We start from the raw sequence: 20,403 nt of genomic DNA on the forward strand, positions 1-20,403 counted from the left end.
CCATGGCAAACCAGTTATACACACATCATGTTAGTCGCCAGAGTGAAACACGGCACATCGCCAGATTATACCATGGCAAACAAGTTATACACACATCATGTAAGTCGCCAGAGTGTACCACGGCATATCGCCAGATTACACCATGGCAAACCAGTTATACACACACCGTGTAAGTCGCCAGAGTGTACCACGGCATATCACCAGATTATACCATGGCAAACCAGTTATACACACATCATGTAAGTCGCCAGAGTGTAACACGGCACATCGCCAGATTATACCATGGCACACCAGTTATACACACACCGTGTAAGTCGCCAGAGTGTAACACGGCACATCGCCAGATTACACCATGGCAAACCAGTTATACACACACCATGTATGTCGCCAGAGTGTAACTCGGCACATCGCCAGATTATACCATGGCAAACCAGTTATACACACATCATGTAAGTCGCCAGAGTGTACCACGGCATATCGCCAGATTACACCATGGCAAACCAGTTATACACACACCGTGTAAGTCGCCAGAGTGTACCACGGCATATCGCCAGATTACACCATGGCAAACCAGTTATACACACATCATGTAAGTCGCCAGAGTGTACCACGGCATATCGCCAGATTACACCATGGCAAACCAGTTATACACACACCGTGTAAGTCGCCAGAGTGTACCACGGCACATCGCCAGATTATACCATGGCAAACCAGTTATACACACACCATGTAAGTCGCCAGAGTGTACCACGGCACATCGCCAGATTATACCACGGCAAACCAGTTATACACACACCGTGTAAGTCGCCAGAGTGTAACACGGCAAATCGCCAGATTACACCACGGCAAACCAGTTATACACACATCATGTATGTCGCCAGAGTGTAACACGGCACATCGCCAGATTATACCATGGCAAACCAGTTATACACACATCATGTAAGTCGCCAGAGTGTACCACGGCACATCGGCAGATTATACCATGGCAAACCAGTTATACACACACCGTGTAAGTCGCCAGAGTGTAACACTGCACATCGCCAGATTACACCATGGCAAACCAGTTATACACACACCATGTATGTCGCCAGAGTGTAACACGGCACATCGCCAGATTATACCATGGCAAACCAGTTATACACACACCGTGTAAGTCGCCAGAGTGTAACACGGCACATCGCCAGATTACACCACGGCAAACCAGTTATACACACATCATGTATGTCGCCAGAGTGTAACACGGCACATCGCCAGATTATACCATGGCAAACCAGTTATACACACACCGTGTAAGTCGCCAGAGTGTAACACGGCACATCGCCAGATTATACCATGGCAAACCAGTTATACACACATCATGTAAGTCGCCAGAGTGTACCACGGCACATCGCCAGATTATACCATGGCAAACCAGTTATACACACACCGTGTAAGTCGCCAGAGTGTACCACGGCAAATCGCCAGATTACACCACGGCAAACCAGTTATACACACACCGTGTAAGTCGCCAGAGTGTACCACGGCAAATCGCCAGATTACACCACGGCAAACCAGTTATACACACACCGTGTAAGTCGCCAGAGTGTACCACGGCAAATCGCCAGATTACACCACGGCAAACCAGTTATACACACACCGTGTAAGTCGCCAGAGTGTACCACGGCACATCGCCAGATTATACCATGGCAAACCAGTTATACACACACCATGTAAGTCGCCAGAGTGTACCACGGCACATCGCCAGATTATACCACGGCAAACCAGTTATACACACACCATGTTAGTCGCCAGAGTGTACCACGGCACATCGCCAGATTATACCACGGCAAACCAGTTATACACACACCATGTAAGTCGCCAGAGTGTACCACGGCACATCGCCAGATTATACCACGGCAAACCAGTTATACACACATCATGTAAGTCGCCAGAGTGTACCACGGCACATCGCCAGATTATACCACGGAAAACCAGTTATACACACACCGTGTAAGTCGCCAGAGTGTAACACGGCACATCGCCAGATTATACCACGGCAAACCAGTTATACACACACCGTGTAAGTCGCCAGAGTGTACCACGGCACATCGCCAGATTATACCACGGCAAACCAGTTATACACACACCATGTAAGTCGCCAGAGTGTACCACGGCAAATCGCCAGATTATACCATGGCACACCAGTTATACACACACCATGTTAGTCGCCAGAGTGTACCACGGCAAATCGCCAGATTATACCATGGCACACCAGTTATACACACATCATGTTAGTCGCCAGAGTGTACCAAGGCACATCGCCAGATTATACCATGGCAAACCAGTTATACACACACCATGTTAGTCGCCAGAGTGTACCACGGCAAATCGCCAGATTATACCATGGCAAACCAGTTATACACACATCATGTTAGTCGCCAGAGTGTACCACGGCACATCGCCAGATTATACCATGGCACACCAGTTACGTGTACAGTGTGGGTTACTATATTTTGCGGAACGGAGCCGACAAATTGTAGGAAATATTGTGATTGCCAAGAATTTGAGACCTTAGATAAGTGTATAATAACGAAAAAAAAAATATCATGACTACAAAAACGAGATGCGCTATTAGTACTTAATTGTATGTCCACGTCGCTTCTTAGTAACATGGAGTTCATTCCTGCGTGCCTGAAACCTCCTTCTAGATAAGTCTTTTTTTTTTACTTCCTGTTATCATGTTATCTCGACATACCTTATTTTGGAGGCCGCAATAATGACTTAATACTTATACTCCCTTCTTATTTTTTCCCGTATACCAAGTTCAACGATCAATGGTTGACCATTTGCTCGATCTGTGAACAAAGTTATCTTGTACTGGTCGAATTTTTCCAGATGTTATATCCTTTAAGACTGTAACCGAGTGTAGTATAGTTTCTCAAGGTTGATAACTGTCAAAGGTAACTTGGGTCATTTTTTCTAAAAATCAAGGGCTAATACTCCAAGGCCTATATTGTGATATGGCTGTAAATCAAATAGTTTAGATAGTATTACCATAAACCTTGTGGCCAAGTGTGATAAAGATGCTCCAGTTTGGTGGCGGTCAGATTGAATTTGGTCAATTTTAAACAATTCAAGGGCCCAAACTCAAAAGTTATTAATGTCATCTAGTTAGTGATCGAACTTTGTGGAGATTCTATATCCATTGACGTCACTATCAAGTTTTGAGGATATTAAAACAAATTTAAGTTAAAGAGTGGCATGAGGGGATTCGGCCTTTTTTTGTTAATTCAATGACCATTATTACTCTGAAGGATTTAATAGTGTGCTCCGTCTGTTATTCGACATCAGTGGGGAAAATTGTGTCCCGATTCATTGTACCAAATTTGGTAAAGATTGGATGTTTTTTTTTAAATAATAGAGCGGCCAAAAGGAATTTGGTCAAACTTTGACAATTGGAGGGCTATAACTCTATAGTTACTTGTGCGATCTCGTTGTTAATTGAAGTTGGTTGAGATATGATTGCAATAAACATTCTGGTATAAACGTGATAGCAAACGGTCAACTTTAAGAGCGGATATGAAAGTGTGATGCGACAGACGACGAAGTGAACGTGGACGTCGAGACCGGAAAACATGTTCCCTATATGTCTGCCATCCTAAGCAGACGACACACTTCGAGCTAAGTTGACCAATATAAGTATTGCTTGAACACATGTATTAAATAAACCGGATGATGTTATTACAGAATTTATTGTTCATTTAATTTTCAGCGCTTGTTAACAAATGTTGCTTTATATCTCTGTAGATTGTAACACAGGTATTAACAGTTTAGAGTTCGACATCATCATTCTTCGGAAGCCGAAGTTTACTCAATATCAGCCTGTTCCTCGTCTTCTTCGTCGAATTCTCCTTCCTCCTCGGCGGTTGCGTCCTGGTACTGCTGGTATTCGGACACCAGGTCGTTCATGTTCGACTCCGCCTCGGTGAACTCCATTTCGTCCATGCCCTCGCCAGTGTACCAATGGAGGAAAGCCTTACGTCGGAACATAGCCGTGAACTGCTCGGAGATGCGCTTGAACAGCTCCTGAATGGCGGTGCTGTTGCCGATGAAAGTAGCAGACATCTTAAGACCGCGGGGTGGAATGTCGCAGACGGCGGTCTTCACGTTGTTGGGGATCCATTCAACGAAGTAGCTGCTGTTCTTGTTCTGGACGTTCAACATCTGCTCGTCGACCTCCTTCATGGACATGCGTCCACGGAAGATGGCGGCGACCGTCAGGTACCGGCCGTGTCGCGGGTCGCAGGCCGCCATCATGTTTTTGGCGTCGAACATCTGTTGGGTCAGCTCGGGGACGGTGAGCGCCCGGTACTGCTGGCTGCCACGGGAGGTGAGTGGAGCAAACCCGGGCATGAAGAAATGGAGGCGCGGGAATGGCACCATGTTGACGGCCAGTTTACGGAGATCAGCGTTCAACTGACCGGGGAAACGTAGACAGGTAGTGACACCGGACATGGTTGCGGAGACGAGATGGTTCAGGTCACCATACGTTGGAGTGGTCAGTTTCAGGGTCCTGAAGCAGATGTCATAGAGAGCCTCGTTGTCGATACAGAAGGTCTCGTCAGTGTTCTCGACCAGCTGATGGACAGACAATGTTGCGTTGTAGGGTTCCACTACGGTGTCGGATACCTGCAAGAAGAAAACACAGTCTAATATTTAACACCACAGCTGGGTGTGTTTTTATTAAAACTTAATATGGTTGCTAAAAGTTAGATCTCGTAAATAAAGTTTGACATATATATTTTAACTGTGAAAGTGCAATTATTAATGAGCAGCTTTATCACAATTTAACTAGCCAAGTCTGCACATGCTTTAACATCTCTTACTTTAGGTGATGGTACGACGGAGTATGTGTTCATGATTCTGTCGGGGTACTCCTCACGGATCTTGCTGATCAACAGCGTTCCCATACCGGAGCCGGTGCCGCCACCGAGCGAGTGTGTCAACTGGAAACCCTGTAGACAGTCGCAGCTCTCTGCCTCCTTACGTACTACATCAAGCACGGAGTCTACGAGCTCAGCGCCCTCTGTGTAGTGACCTTTAGCCCAGTTGTTGCCGGCGCCGCTCTGACCGAACACAAAGTTGTCTGGTCGGAAGATCTGACCGAACGGCCCGGAGCGCACGGAGTCCATGGTCCCCGGCTCGAGGTCCACGAGCACGGCACGTGGAACATATTTCCCGCCTGAAATGACATCAGGTTGCCACTTTAAAATGACAATACCATCAACAAGTGGGCTGGTGATCATGAAGCATCCTAGTCATTTCCTTTCCTTACTTAAAGATGCACTCTAACTCCCAAATAAGATGTACCACAATTATTATACACGCACCATGTAAGTCGCCAGAGTGTACCACGGTACACCAGTTATACACGCACCATGTAAGTCGCCAGAGTGTACCACGGCACACCAGTTATACACGCAACATGTGAGACTCCAGAGTATATCACGGCACACCAGTTATACACGCAACATGTGAGACTCAAGAATGTACCACGGCACACCAGTAATACACACACCATGTAAGTCGCCAGAGTGTACCACGGCACCCCAGTTATACACATACCATGTGAGACTCCAGAGTATACCACGGCACACCAGTTATACACGCAACATGTGAGACTCAAGAATGTACCACGGCACACCAGTAATACACGCACCATGTGAGTCGCCAGAGTGTATCACGGCACACCAGTTATACACACACCATGTAAGTCGCCAGAGTATACCACGGCACACCAATTATACACGCACCATGTAAGTCGCCAGAGTGTACAACGGCACCCCAGTAATACACGCACCATGTGAGTCTCAAGAATGTACCACGGCACCCCAGTAATACACGCACCATGTGAGTCGCCAGAGTGTATCACGGCACACCAGTTATACACACACCATGTAAGTCTCCAGAGTGTATCACGGCACACCAGTTATACACGCAACATGTAAGTCGCCAGAGTATACCACGGCACACCAGTTATACACGCACCATGTGAGACTCCAGAGTGTACCACGGCACACCAGTTATACACGCAACATGTGAGTCTCCAGAGTGTGCCACGGCACACCAGTTATACACGCAACATGTGAGTCTCCAGAGTGTACAACGGCACACCAGTTATACACGCAACATGTGAGACTCCAGAGTGTACCACGGCACACCAGTTATACACGCACCATGTGAGACTCCAGAGTGTACCACGGCACACCAGTTATACACGCACCATGTGAGACTCCAGAGTGTATCACGGCACACCAGTTATACACGCACCATGTGAGACTCCAGAGTATATCACGGCACACCAGTTATACACGCACCATGTGAGACTCCAGAGTGTACCACGGCACACCAGTTATACACGCACCATGTGAGTCTCCAGAGTGTATCACGGCACACCAGTTATACACGCACCATGTGAGTCGCCAGAGTGAATCAGGGTACACCAGTTATACACGCACCATGTGAGTCGCCAGAGTGTATCAGGGTACATCAGTTATAGACGCACCATGTGAGTCGCCAGAGTGTACCACGGTACACCAGTTATACACGCAACATGTAAATCGCCAGAGTGTACCACGGTACACCAGTTATACACGCACCATGTGAGTCGCCAGAGTGTACCACGGCACACCAGTTATACACACACCATGTAAGTCGCCAGAGTGTACCACGGCACACCAGTTATACACGCACCATGTAAGTCGCCAGAGTGTACCACGGCACACCAGTTATACACATACCATGTAAGTCGCCAGAGTGTACCACGGCACACCAGTTATACACGCACCATGTAACTCGCCAGAGTGTACCACGGCACACCAGTTATACACGCACCATGTAAGTCGCCAGAGTGTACCACGGCACCCCAGTTATACACGCACCATGTGAGTCGCCAGAGTGTATCAGGGTACACCAGTTATACACGCACCATTTGAGACTCCAGAGTGTACCACGGCACACCAGTTATACACGCACCATGTGAGTCTCCAGAGTGTACCACGGCACACCAGTTATACACGCACCATGTAAGTCTCCAGAGTGTACAACGGCACACCAGTTATACACGCACCATGTGAGTCTCCAGAATGTACCACGGTACACCAGTTATACACGCACCATGTGAGTCGCTAGAGTGTATCAGGGTACACCAGTTATACACGCACCATGTGAGTCTCCAGAGTGTACAACGGCACACCAGTTATACACGCACCATGTAAGTCTCCAGAGTGTACAACGGCACACCAGTAATACACGCACCATGTGAGTCTCCAGAGTATACCACGGCACACCAGCTATACACGCACCATGTGAGTCGCCTGGGTGTATCACGGCACACCTGCTATAAACGCACCATGTGAGTCTCCAGCGTATACCACGGCACCCCAGCTATAAACATACCATGTATTTCTCCAGAGTATACCACGGTACACCAGCTATACACGCACCATGTGAGTCGCCTGAGTGTATCACGGTACACCAGTTATACACGCACCATGTATGTCTCCAGAGTATACCACAGCACACCAGCTATAAACATACCATGTATGTCTCCAGAGTATACCACGGCACACCAGTTATACACACACCATGTATGTCTCCAGAGTATACCACGGCACACCAATTAAACACGCACCATCTGAGTGGCCCGAGTGTATCACGGCACACCAGTTATACATACATCATGTGAGTCACCGGAGTGTACCACGGCTCACCAGTTATAAATACATCATGTGAGTCACCGGAGTGTACCACGGTACACCAGTTATACATACATCATGTGAGTCACCGGAGTGTACCACGGCACACCAGTTATACATACACCATGTATGTCGCCAGAGTGTACCACGGCACACCAGTTATACATACATCATGTTTGTAAGTGGCCAGAGTTTACTACGGTACACCAGTTATACACGCACCATGTGAGTCGCCAGAGTGTATCAGGGTACACCAGTTATACACGCACCATGTGAGACTCCAGAGTGTACCACGGCACACCAGTTATACACGCAACATGTGAGACTCCAGAGTGTATCACGGCACACCAGTTATACACACACCATGTAAGTCGCCAGAGTATACCACGGCACACCAGTTATACACACACCATGTAAGTCGCCAGAGTATACCACGGCACATCAGATATACACACTTCATGTGAGTCGCCCGAGTGTACCACGGCACACCAGTTATACACACTTCATGTAAGTCGCCAGAGTGTACAACGGCACACCAGATGTACACACTTCATGTGAGTCGCTAGATTGTAACATGGCACATCCGATATACACACTTCATGTAAGTCGCCAGAGTGTACCACGGCACATCAATTATACCCACACACCATGTAAGTCGCCAGCGTGTACCACGGCACACCAGCTATACACACACCATGTATGTCGCCAGAGTGTACCACGGCACACCAATTATACACACACCATGTATGTCGCTAGAGTGTACCATGGCACACCAATTATACACACACCCTGTATGTCACCAGAGTGTACCACGGCACACCAGCTATACACACACCATGTATGTCGCCAGGGTGTACCACGGCACACAAGTTATACACGCACCATGTGAGTCGCCAGAGTGTACCATGGCACACCAGTTATACACACACCATGTATGTTGCCAGAGTGTACCACGGCACACCAGTTATACACGCACCATGTGAGTCGCAAGAGTGTATCACGGCACACCAGTTATACACACACCATGTATGTCGCCAGAGTGTACCACGGCACACCAGTTATACACGCACCATGTAAGTATCCTGAGTGTACCACGGCACACCAGTTATACACACACCATGTGAGTCGCTAGAGTGTACCACGGCACACCAGTTATACACGCACCATGTGAGTCGCTAGAGTGTACCACGGCACACCAGTTATACACGCACCATGTATGTCGCCAGAGTGTACCACGGCACACCAGTTATACACGCACCATGTATGTCGCCAGAGTGTACCACGGCACACCTGCTATACACACTACATGTATGTCGCCAGCGTGTACCACGGCACACCTGCTATACACACACCATGTATGTCGCCAGAGTGTACCACGGCACACCAGCTATACACACACCATGTATGTCGCCAGAGTGTATCACGGCACAAGCTATACACACACCATGTATGTTGCCAGAGTGTATCAAGGCACATCGCCAGAGTATACCATTGCACACCAGTTATACACACATCATGTAAGTCGCCAGAGTGTACCACGGCATATCGCCAGAGTATACCATGGCACACCAGTTATACACACACCATGTTTGTCGCCAGAGTGTACCACGGCACATCGCCAGAGTATACCATGGCACACCAATTATACACACATCATATAAGTCGCCAGAGTGTACCACGTCTCATCGCCAGAGTATACCATGGCAAACCAGTTATACACACATCATGTAAGTCGCCAGAGTGTACCACGGCACATCGCCAGAGTATACCATGGCAAACCAGTTATCCACACACCATGTAAGTCGCCAGAGTGAAACACGGCAAATCGCCAGATTATACCATGGCAAACCAGTTATACACACATCATGTTAGTCGCCAGAGTGTACCACGGCACATCGCCAGAGTATACCATGGCAAACCAGTTATACACACACCATGTTAGTCGCCAGAGTGTACCACGGCACATCGCCAGATTATACCATGGCAAACCAGTTATACACACACCATGTTAGTCGCCAGAGTGTACCACGGCACATCGCCAGAGTATACCATGGCACACCAGTTATACACACACCATGTAAGTCGCCAGAGTGTACCACGGCACATCGCCAGATTATACCATGGCAAACCAGTTATACACACACCATGTTAGTCGCCAGAGTGTACCACGGCACATCGCCAGAGTATACCATGGCACACCAGTTATACACACATCATATAAGTCGCCAGAGTGTACCACGTCTCATCGCCAGAGTATACCATGGCAAACCAGTTATACACACACCATGTTAGTCGCCAGAGTGTACCACGGCACATCGCCAGAGTATACCATGGCACACCAGTTATACACACACCATGTTAGTCGCCAGAGTGTACCACGGCACATCGCCAGATTATACCATGGCAAACCAGTTATACACACACCATGTTAGTCGCCAGAGTGTACCACGGCACATCGCCAGAGTATACCATGGCACACCAGTTATACACACATCATATAAGTCGCCAGAGTGTACCACGTCTCATCGCCAGATTATACCATGGCAAACCAGTTATACACACATCATGTAAGTCGCCAGAGTGTACCACGGCACATCGCCAGAGTATACCATGGCAAACCAGTTATACACACATCATGTAAGTCGCCAGAATGTACCACGGCACATCGCCAGAGTATACCATGGCAAACCAGTTATACACACACCATGTTAGTCGCCAGAGTGTACCACGGCACATCGCCAGAGTATACCATGGCACACCAGTTATACACACATCATATAAGTCGCCAGAGTGTACCACGTCTCATCGCCAGAGTATACCATGGCACACCAGTTATACACACATCATGTTAGTCGCCAGAGTGTACCACGGCACATCGCCAGATTATACCATGGCAAACCAGTTATACACACATCATGTAAGTCGCCAGAGTGTACCACGGCACATCGCCAGATTATACCATGGCACACCAGTTATACACACACCATGTTAGTCGCCAGAGTGTACCACGGCAAATCGCCAGATTATACCATGGCAAACCAGTTATACACACACCATGTTAGTCGCCAGAGTGTACCACGGCACATCGCCAGAGTATACCATGGCACACCAGTTATACACACACCGTTTAAGTCGCAAGAGTGTACCACGTCACATCGCCAGATTATACCATGGCAAACCAGTTATACACACACCGTGTAGCCGGAGCAAATTTAAGCTTTTTTAGTGTTCTTGGTAAAAAACTCGAGTGATATTGAATTTATGTTTACAAAATTTATGATTGCACCAATGCAAAATAAGTTTCCTTGATGTATGTGATTTGCGGACCGGAACTGAATAAATGTATGGACACCAAACGGGGAATACCGAATATGTTTGTCTGATGGAAAGAAATTCTATAAAACTGTAGATTTCGTTCTGGTCACTCAACTCATGTCTGTGTAAACTCAATACATGTACTTTCTCCTGGAAAATAATCACGTTATATGAATTAGAATTATTTTAATAATTTTATTTCTCTTTTTCTGTTCCGTTTCGCAAAATACACAATGTACAGTCTTTCTCATTCATCAGAGGTTCGATCGTGATAAATGTATGTGGTACGCATAGCATCATCACTCTGGTGAACGAGAACGTGTACAGTGTGGGTAACTATATTTTGCGGAACGGAGCCGACAAATTGTAGGAAATATTGTGATTGCCAAGAATTTGAGACCTTAGATAAGTGTATAATAACGAAAAAAAATATTATGCCTACAAAAACGAGATGCGCTACTAGTACTTAAATGTATGTCCACGTCGCTTCTTCGTAACATGGAGTTCATTCCTGCGTGCCTGAAACCTCCTTCTAGATAAGTCTTTTTTTTACTTCCTGTTATCATATCTCGACATACCTTATTTTGGAGGCCGCAATAATGACCTAATACTTATACTCCCTTCTTATTTTTTCCCGTATACCAAGTTCAACGATCAATGGTTGACCATTTTGCTCGATCTGTGAACAAAGTTATCTTGTACTGATCGAATTTTTCCAGATGTTATATCCTTTAAGACTGTAACCGAGTGCAGTATAGGTTCTCAAGGTTGATAACTGTCAAAGGTAACTTGGTCATTTTTTTCTAAAAAATCAAGGACTAATACTCCAAGGCCTATGTTGTGATATGGCTGTAAATCAAATAGTTTAGATAGTATTACCATAAACCTTGTGACCAAGTTTGATAAAGATGCTCCAGTTTGGTGGCGGTCAGATTGAATTTGGTCAATTTTTTAACAATTCAAGGGCCAAAACTCAAAAGTTATTAATGTCATCTAGTTAGTGATCGAACTTTGTGGAGATTCTATATCTATTGACGTCACTATCAAGTTTTGAGGATATTAAAACAAATTTAAGTTAAAGAGTGGCATGAGGGGATTCGGCCTTTTTTGTTAATTCAATGACCATTACTCTGAAGGATTTAATAGTGTGCTCCGTCTGTTATTCGACATCAGTGGGGAAAAGTGTGTCCCGATTCATTGTACCAAATTTGGTAAAGATTGGATGTTTTTTTTTAAATAATAGAGCGGCCAAAAGGAATTTGGTCAAACTTTGACAATTGGAGGGCTATAACTCTATAGTTACTTGTGCGATCTCGTTGTTAATTGAAGTTGGTTGAGATATGATCGCAATAAACATTCTGGTATAAACGTGATAGCAAACGGTCAACTTTAAGAGCGGATATGAAAGTGTGATGCGACAGACGACGAAGTGAACGTGGACGTCGAGACCGGAAAACATGTTCCCTATATGTCTGCCATCCTAAGCAGACGACACACTACGAGCTAAGTTGACCAATATAAGTATTGCTTGAACACATGTATTAAATAAACCGGATGATGTTATTACAGAATTTATTGTTCATTTAATTTTCAGCGTTTGTTAACAAATGTTGCTTTATATATCTGTAGATTGTAACACAGGTATGAACAGTTTAGAGTTCGACATCATCATTCTTCGGAAGCCGAAGTTTACTCAATATCGGCCTGTTCCTCGTCTTCTTCGTCGAATTCTCCTTCCTCCTCGGCGGTTGCGTCCTGGTACTGCTGGTATTCGGACACCAGGTCGTTCATGTTCGACTCCGCCTCGGTGAACTCCATCTCGTCCATGCCCTCGCCAGTGTACCAATGGAGGAAAGCCTTACGCCGGAACATAGCAGTAAACTGCTCGGAGATGCGCTTGAACAGCTCCTGAATGGCGGTGCTGTTGCCGATGAAAGTAGCAGACATCTTAAGACCGCGGGGTGGAATGTCGCAGACGGCGGTCTTCACGTTGTTTGGGATCCATTCAACGAAGTAGCTGCTGTTCTTATTCTGGACGTTCAACATCTGCTCGTCGACCTCCTTCATGGACATGCGTCCACGGAAGATGGCGGCGACCGTCAGATAACGGCCGTGTCGAGGGTCGCAGGCCGCCATCATGTTTTTGGCGTCGAACATCTGTTGGGTCAGCTCGGGGACGGTGAGCGCCCGGTACTGCTGGCTGCCACGGGAGGTGAGTGGAGCAAACCCGGGCATGAAGAAATGGAGACGCGGGAATGGCACCATGTTGACGGCCAGTTTACGGAGATCAGCGTTCAACTGACCGGGGAAACGTAGACAGGTAGTGACACCGGACATGGTGGCGGAGACGAGATGGTTCAGGTCACCATAGGTAGGGGTGGTCAGTTTCAGGGTCCTGAAGCAGATGTCGTAGAGAGCCTCGTTGTCGATACAGAAGGTCTCGTCAGTGTTCTCGACCAGCTGATGGACAGACAATGTCGCGTTGTAGGGTTCTACTACGGTGTCGGATACCTGCAATAAGAAAACACAGTTTAAAATTTAACACCACACCTGGGTGTGTTTTTATTAATACTTAATATGGTTGCTAAAAGTTCGATCTCGTAAATAAAGTTTGACATATATCTTTTAACTATGAAAGTGCAATTATTAATGAGCAGCTTTATCACAATTTAACTAGCCAAGTTTACACATGCTTTAACATCTCTTACTTTGGGTGATGGTACGACGGAGTATGTGTTCATGATTCTGTCGGGGTACTCCTCACGGATTTTGCTGATCAAAAGCGTTCCCATACCGGAGCCGGTGCCGCCGCCGAGCGAGTGTGTCAACTGGAAACCCTGTAGACAGTCGCAGCTCTCTGCCTCCTTACGTACTACATCAAGCACGGAGTCAACGAGCTCAGCGCCCTCTGTGTAGTGACCTTTAGCCCAGTTGTTGCCGGCGCCGCTTTGTCCGAACACAAAGTTGTCTGGCCGGAAGATCTGACCGAACGGTCCGGAGCGCACGGAGTCCATGGTCCCCGGCTCGAGGTCCACGAGCACGGCACGTGGTACATATTTCCCGCCTGAAATGACATTAATTTGCCACTTTAAAATAACAATACAAACAACAACTGGACTGGTGATCATGAAGCATCCTAGTCATTTCCTTACTTAAAGATGCACTCTAACTCCCAAATAAGATGTACCACAACTTAAACAATTGTTTAAATTTACCCAAAAGGCTGAATAAATATCAAAAACCGAGGTTCTTATGACGGATTCCGTGTTAAATTTGAAAGGAATGTGCAGAAAACACGATTTGTCTACCTTATGAGACTATAGCCGATCACTGTAAATCTTTCAGGACCAACCAGTCATTTAATATTTGTGCGTTTTGAGCTATCAAATACACGGTTACAATATTGTTATCAGTAACTAAATGTTTTCCATGTATACATTATTTAGTAAGTAGTTAAAGGTTTATCACTCAAAATTTATGTTCGTTATACATTTGTATGCATTGATTTTAAGTACGAGTGTCACTTTAAGTCACTTAATTTAAGTATGTAAATGGTCATTTATTATTCAAACTTAATAATTTTTTATATATATTAATTTCATTGAAAAAATAAATACTTAAACGTTAAACAACATTGATACATTTCTTATAATTTGACTATAAAAAAACAGAAATCGACTGGAGTTGACTTTAGATGTTTCATGATTACGGCCCCTGTTCTATACTTTGTGTTTAAAATGCATGTCGAGGAAGAAAGTTTCAATTATACAATTGTTTTTCGTAGGTTCTTTTGGAGGAAATCTTAAACAATATTAATGCATTCATCTGGAATTCCAACAGAAATACACGCGTACCAGTTTACGACCAAATGCACTTATGACGCGGCGAGAGAAAACTTTGAAGTGCTCAAATAATCTTGAGAATGAAAATACCAGCTGGAGGAAATCATCTGAATCCTGAATAAAATGATTGTATTTCCGTACAGACGGCTGCCTATAAAATCTTTTATACAGAGACCTTCAACATCGCCAGCTATTACTAATGTTTCTCTGAAAAAACAAACATCTGCTGGCAGTTGCAGAGTTACACACATAGCGGCTCAATTATTACGTATTTATTAACGCGACTTGATGTTATTTAACAGAACTAATGGACTTAATAATGGTTTCCTCAAAATACATCAATGTACTCAGTACTTACTGCGTCGCAGATCAAACCATATTTTTAGTAAATACATCCTAACAATATTTGAGTTCTTGTAGTGTTCTACATTATATTATGTAAACTACTCACGAACCAGGTCAGTCACTTTTTATATCTTCCGCCTCATCTTAATAAAATCCATAACTAAAATTAATGAATCGGGAAAACGTGATAATTATTGAATATTTATAAGACAAAAATAAAGTTGACCACTAATTGTAAATAATGAGATATTGCTCTTAACATTTTATATAGTACTAACTTTTGGTGCGTTGATAGACTAAACATGTGTCCAAACTAAGACCACATATTTAAAGGGACGTCATTTCTATGGGAAGCACAATGATGTTATTACTCTAGCTCGCTCTAAAAGATTAATTCATCGCACGTGCGATCAGGTTTCAAAAACGATGACTCACTGTTGCCATGGTATTAATGTAGGTTCCCTGATTACCATGGTGACGCATTATTGATCTCAAGACTCGCAACATTTTCAATTAGCTAGAAGTAAGATGGTATCATGTTATGTTCGTTTTGCGAATATTTATCTACCATAAGAGAAAGGTACTGAGGCCCGGTTTGGTCATGGTTCTCCGTCTTAACATCAATAATCTTAAAGCTGCACTCTCACAGGTTGAACGTTTTGACAAATATTCTTTTCGTCTTGGAACGAGCAAATGTTTGCGAAAATCCACGGAAACCAGTTATATAAGACCGCTGACGAAAAATAAGATCGCATATTTTCATATATAAGTTCAAAAATGGATAATTTGTGCATTTTGTCTTAAACCGTTCGTAACGGTTTAAGCGATATAACATTAATTTTCGAACGGAAATATGTAGATCTGCGATCTGATCTCTTGTCAGCAGTCTTATATCAGTGGTTTACAGATATTTACCCAAACATTTGCTTTTTGCAAGACAATAAAGTTGTAAAAATGGTATATCTGTTAGAGTGCAGCTTTAAATCTGTAGAAACGCAACAATATTTGTGAACATTTTATTTAAATCTAATTAAGTTATGTTCATGTTCCATTTTGCCGAGAGTTAAATTTACACAAAAATGCAACAAAATATGACACTTATATAATTTCAACTAAAATCGACTGAAATATTGAAACGGGCCTCAGATATACACTTTGTTTATTTTCGTAGTTTTTAAGTTTAACCATAAAAGGCAATAGTCGGTAGTTAAATAGCAACCAACACTTGTTAGAAGTATATACGCTATGACACATCTTAAACCATGTATACAACTCCAGTACAATATCGGGTTGAACGCATCATGAAACTTTACTCCTACCGACAATGTTTACCATCTCTAAGGACCATTTATCTTCAGTTATTCAACCATATAATTGAATGTATCAATTATTCAAGCAGCTGATGGCGAACATTACTTGCTTACAATCAAATGCATCGCCAAGGGTGTATACCTTAAGAATTTCAGCGGTTCCCCTTGAGGTGTCAACATGTGAGGGGGTTTCTTTATTTTGGTTTTAATATGTTACATGGGGTGGGAGCGGTAGAGGTGTCCCCCTGTCGAAGGATTCTTTTCATTCGGAACACCTCGGCAATTTTCCATCGCAAACAAACTCGGATGTTCGTAAACTAGTTTGTATATCCGAGTTTAAATTGATTGCCGGTGGCGGGGAGGTGAATTTGTACATACGTAATCAAATTAGGATTTTCAAGAGTAGAGTCGTTACGTTTTACTACTATATTGAATTAATTACACGATATACTTAAAGCGTAGATAAATATAAGATTGTTGACATCGTTCACCGCCCATATAAAAGAGGTTGTTTTCGATGGAAAATGGCCGAGGTATTCCGAATGGATTCTTTTAACAATACAATTATACAGGGACAATTTTCAAGTATTCTGAATGCTCACACTCATAGTCATATTACGATACACATTGACCAGTGAAAACTGTAACATGTATATACAGTTAACACCCCTTAACATTCGAGTCCCTGTCGAGTTTAAAACATTTGCTATTTCGCGTTAATTCATTTGTACGTCCGGGCGTTCTGGAGTTTGCCGAAGTACCAATATCTGGGAATATATTGGTGAACCTAACGTATCATTAATGGAAACTCCTAAATTATTCAAATCAATTAAGATCTGACAAGTTGCACCATGTCATGTTCAGACAAAGTTGAATCATAGGAGAGTACCAGCCTGCAAGCTAGAAGTGCACGTGTATTATTCTGCTTTAATAAATTAAATATGACAGGATTTGAAGATCATGCCAAATGTCCTAAGGCAGTCTGAGTACTGCTTTATAGTTTTGGGAAAGGTTAGCAGTGTTTTCCATTGGCTGTTTATTATGAAGGTCATATTTTTGTGTGGAAAATTCATGTCTTTCCGCCAATATAAAATGTCATTATTTATTTTCTCTTTGCATTATTATCATCATCATCATCATCATCATCATCAGCATCATCAGCATCATCAGCATCATCATTTATTATTATTATTATTATTATTAAATTATTATACCCGAAGCCTCATTATAGTAGACGTTGATTCTTTCCAACTGGAGGTCGGAGTCCCCGTGGTAGGCGCCCGTGGGGTCGATACCGTGCTCGTCAGAGATCACCTCCCAGAACTGCAAAATACAGGACGAATCATGTGAATGAACTAAGCAGCGATGGGGTCTATACCGTTCACGTTGGCGATCATTTCCCAGAACTGGCGAGAACAGAATTAATCATTAAATTATTAATTATGCTTTTACATCAATATATCGATTTCAAATATGACTGGATGCATTACTGGTTCTGCAAATACCTATATATATACGATCCGGGGCGGGGCGGCTCTTCCGGTGCGCATCCCCCCCCCCCCCGCCTGCACATTAAAAATAAGATAATTATAGCGTCAAAGTGAACATCCTCTGTCTTTGTCAACATGGTAGATAAATTATGCACATATTACGCAACAATGCACTATTTAAGACTAAAATAAGCCATTAGTCAAACCCCTTATTCCCGTGTTGATAGTCTTTTTCTGTGTGTGTGTGTGAATCGGGGGGGGGGGGTATATTAAGTCCCCCCTATAACGCCAAATTCTGGAACCGCCCCTGTTGAATGATATGAAAAAAAAATAATGTTTTTCTTCAAATCATAATCAGGTTGGTTTGGCGAAGACTGCCTAGCCTGTTCCCATGCTTCAACCAGACATGGGAGCCATATAAATCTTTTTTACCGTCCTAGGTCAGACACCTCTAAAACAGTACTAAACCTTCCGATACGCATAATGATTTATCTTTATTTTGACTGGAAACTTCTGCATATTTCCTGTCAAGGCTAGATGCCAGTCAAAGATTTCAAACACACGATGAGGCAGACTAGACGTTCCTGGATCGATTGACTCATCAGCCGGGATTGTCCCCTAAGCACCAAGCTTGCACCAGCCATGCAGCTCATGTACATATCGATTTTGGAGAACATTCGTCTAGAATCTTAGCAATCCCAAGTCGATGTCAATTGAGATACATGTAATGCGGACATTTAAGTTCCGTCCTGGTCCTGTGCACTTGGCCTATTGCCAAACTATTTATCAGCCTCGCCAGTTTTGACAGAATGAGGTTTCCAATTTATAATATATGTTATTTAGAAATGTGAAACATCTGCAGATATCATGGTTTAATCATTTAATTATTGTTAATAAGTCTCCAGCAATGAAATCATTAAACAAATAGTTGACTTGAAAAGTGCACGAAACTGACTGCCTTTGTTCACACAGCATGATGACTAATAGATGAAACCGGTACAGTATGATATGAGGAAGCACAGAAAATAACAGATAAAATATGCCCGCAAAAATGATTATCTAACGCCGAAATAAAGATCTAACCTTAGCTCCGATCTGGTTTCCGCATTGTCCGGCTTGAAGATGAACTATTTCCCTCATATTTGTTTCGAAAAATGAACTGATGCTCTTCAGCTTCTGGTTTAAACTAAATGATATCAGCCGTTCCGATGAGTAATAAATAGCTCGCTCAGCGATTATTGGCTGGCGCAGTCCACGTATCTAGCTGGTTTCCCTCGCGACACGGCTGCCTAGCAACAGTTGCGCGCGAATACGGGAACCAAACGATACAACAGGCGATGAGCAAGCGCTTGTAGGCTAAATTAATTCATTAATTTATTTATTATAGACATGTTGTTTACTTAGCAACAGTTGTTTGTTTGTTTGTTTGTGATGAATTTTTAATTGTCAGCAAGAAAAGATTGATTTTAAACGACAACGCAATAGTAAGGTGAGGAATATACTTTGCCTATGTATGTTATAGACCATTCCGTTTACGAATCAAAATCAATACCTACTGGAATTTTCCTGTTTAGCGATTCTCAAACTCACGATATTATTTCTCATGCGTTATATAGCTACATCGGCAATTATTTGCAATACTTTAATTGTTGCATAAAATAACATAGTTGCGTGAATATTTTGTTATATTAAAATGTTTGGGGTTTTGTATGCGTAAAAAACCTACCACGTAAATGAAAGTGCATGTGTATCGCTTAGAGCGCATTTTGTTTGTCAGTATGTCTTATATCTAATAACGGCGTTCAAGAATGGAGGTATATGTTCTTCTTCTTTTTGAGTGTATAACTTGAGGTCTGACCGCGCCTTGTACTCAGGACTGCATATACTATGGCTGGACCCCGTCACATCATCCAGCGTGACTTAAATAAAATAAAAAATGACGTCAATGGATGAATTTCCCAATCCAGTTGGTAGATTATTCGTAAAAAAGTAAAACTTCGGACCATTTGCGGCGGGTCCGTGGTCTAAAACTGACACTTGACCGGGCTGTGAATCCAGGGGTCGCAGGTTCGATTCCCCGCTGCACCATCTAAAAATTACTATCGTCATCCGGGAGGGGCGTTCAATGGGGTCCCGTGTGACAGTGCAATATACTTGTGCAAGTCAAAGAACCAGGGTAGCTCTAGCCAGGGTTACATGTTGTCTGTGCACTAAGCTCTAAAAACTTAAATGCTGACTAACGATTTTATCGGAGCAGTCGCCGAAGGGACCTTGCTCGAGTGCGGGTATATATAAGCTTACACACACACGCGGCTCACATTCTGGACCCAAAATGCCTAGAGACCTCCGATGAATGGCACCTCGA

General features: G+C 43.8%; 1 protein-coding gene across 2 annotated transcripts; it reads right to left on the bottom strand.

Moving 5' to 3' along the window:
• Window positions 1-3,712: 3,712 nt before the first annotated feature.
• Window positions 3,713-19,281, bottom strand: LOC128216609 (tubulin beta-4B chain-like). Of its 2 annotated transcripts, none has more exons than XM_052923231.1 (4): window positions 19,122-19,281; window positions 17,763-17,871; window positions 4,866-5,221; window positions 3,713-4,668 (listed from the first exon to the last, which is right to left on the bottom strand). In XM_052923231.1, the coding sequence occupies exons 1-4, from the start codon at window positions 19,176-19,178 to the stop codon at window positions 3,847-3,849; spliced, it is 1,344 nt and encodes a 447-aa protein (XP_052779191.1). In that variant the 5' UTR covers window positions 19,179-19,281; the 3' UTR covers window positions 3,713-3,846. The 2 variants fall into 2 exon arrangements, with proteins under 2 accessions (XP_052779191.1, XP_052779190.1); XM_052923230.1 differs by lacking the exons at window positions 3,713-4,668; window positions 4,866-5,221 and adding exons at window positions 12,607-13,562; window positions 13,760-14,115.
• Window positions 19,282-20,403: the final 1,122 nt, after the last annotated feature.

The sequence above is a fragment of the Mya arenaria genome, chromosome 14, assembly GCF_026914265.1.
Source record: "Mya arenaria isolate MELC-2E11 chromosome 14, ASM2691426v1".
NCBI classification, from domain to species: Eukaryota; Metazoa; Mollusca; class Bivalvia; order Myida; family Myidae; genus Mya; species Mya arenaria.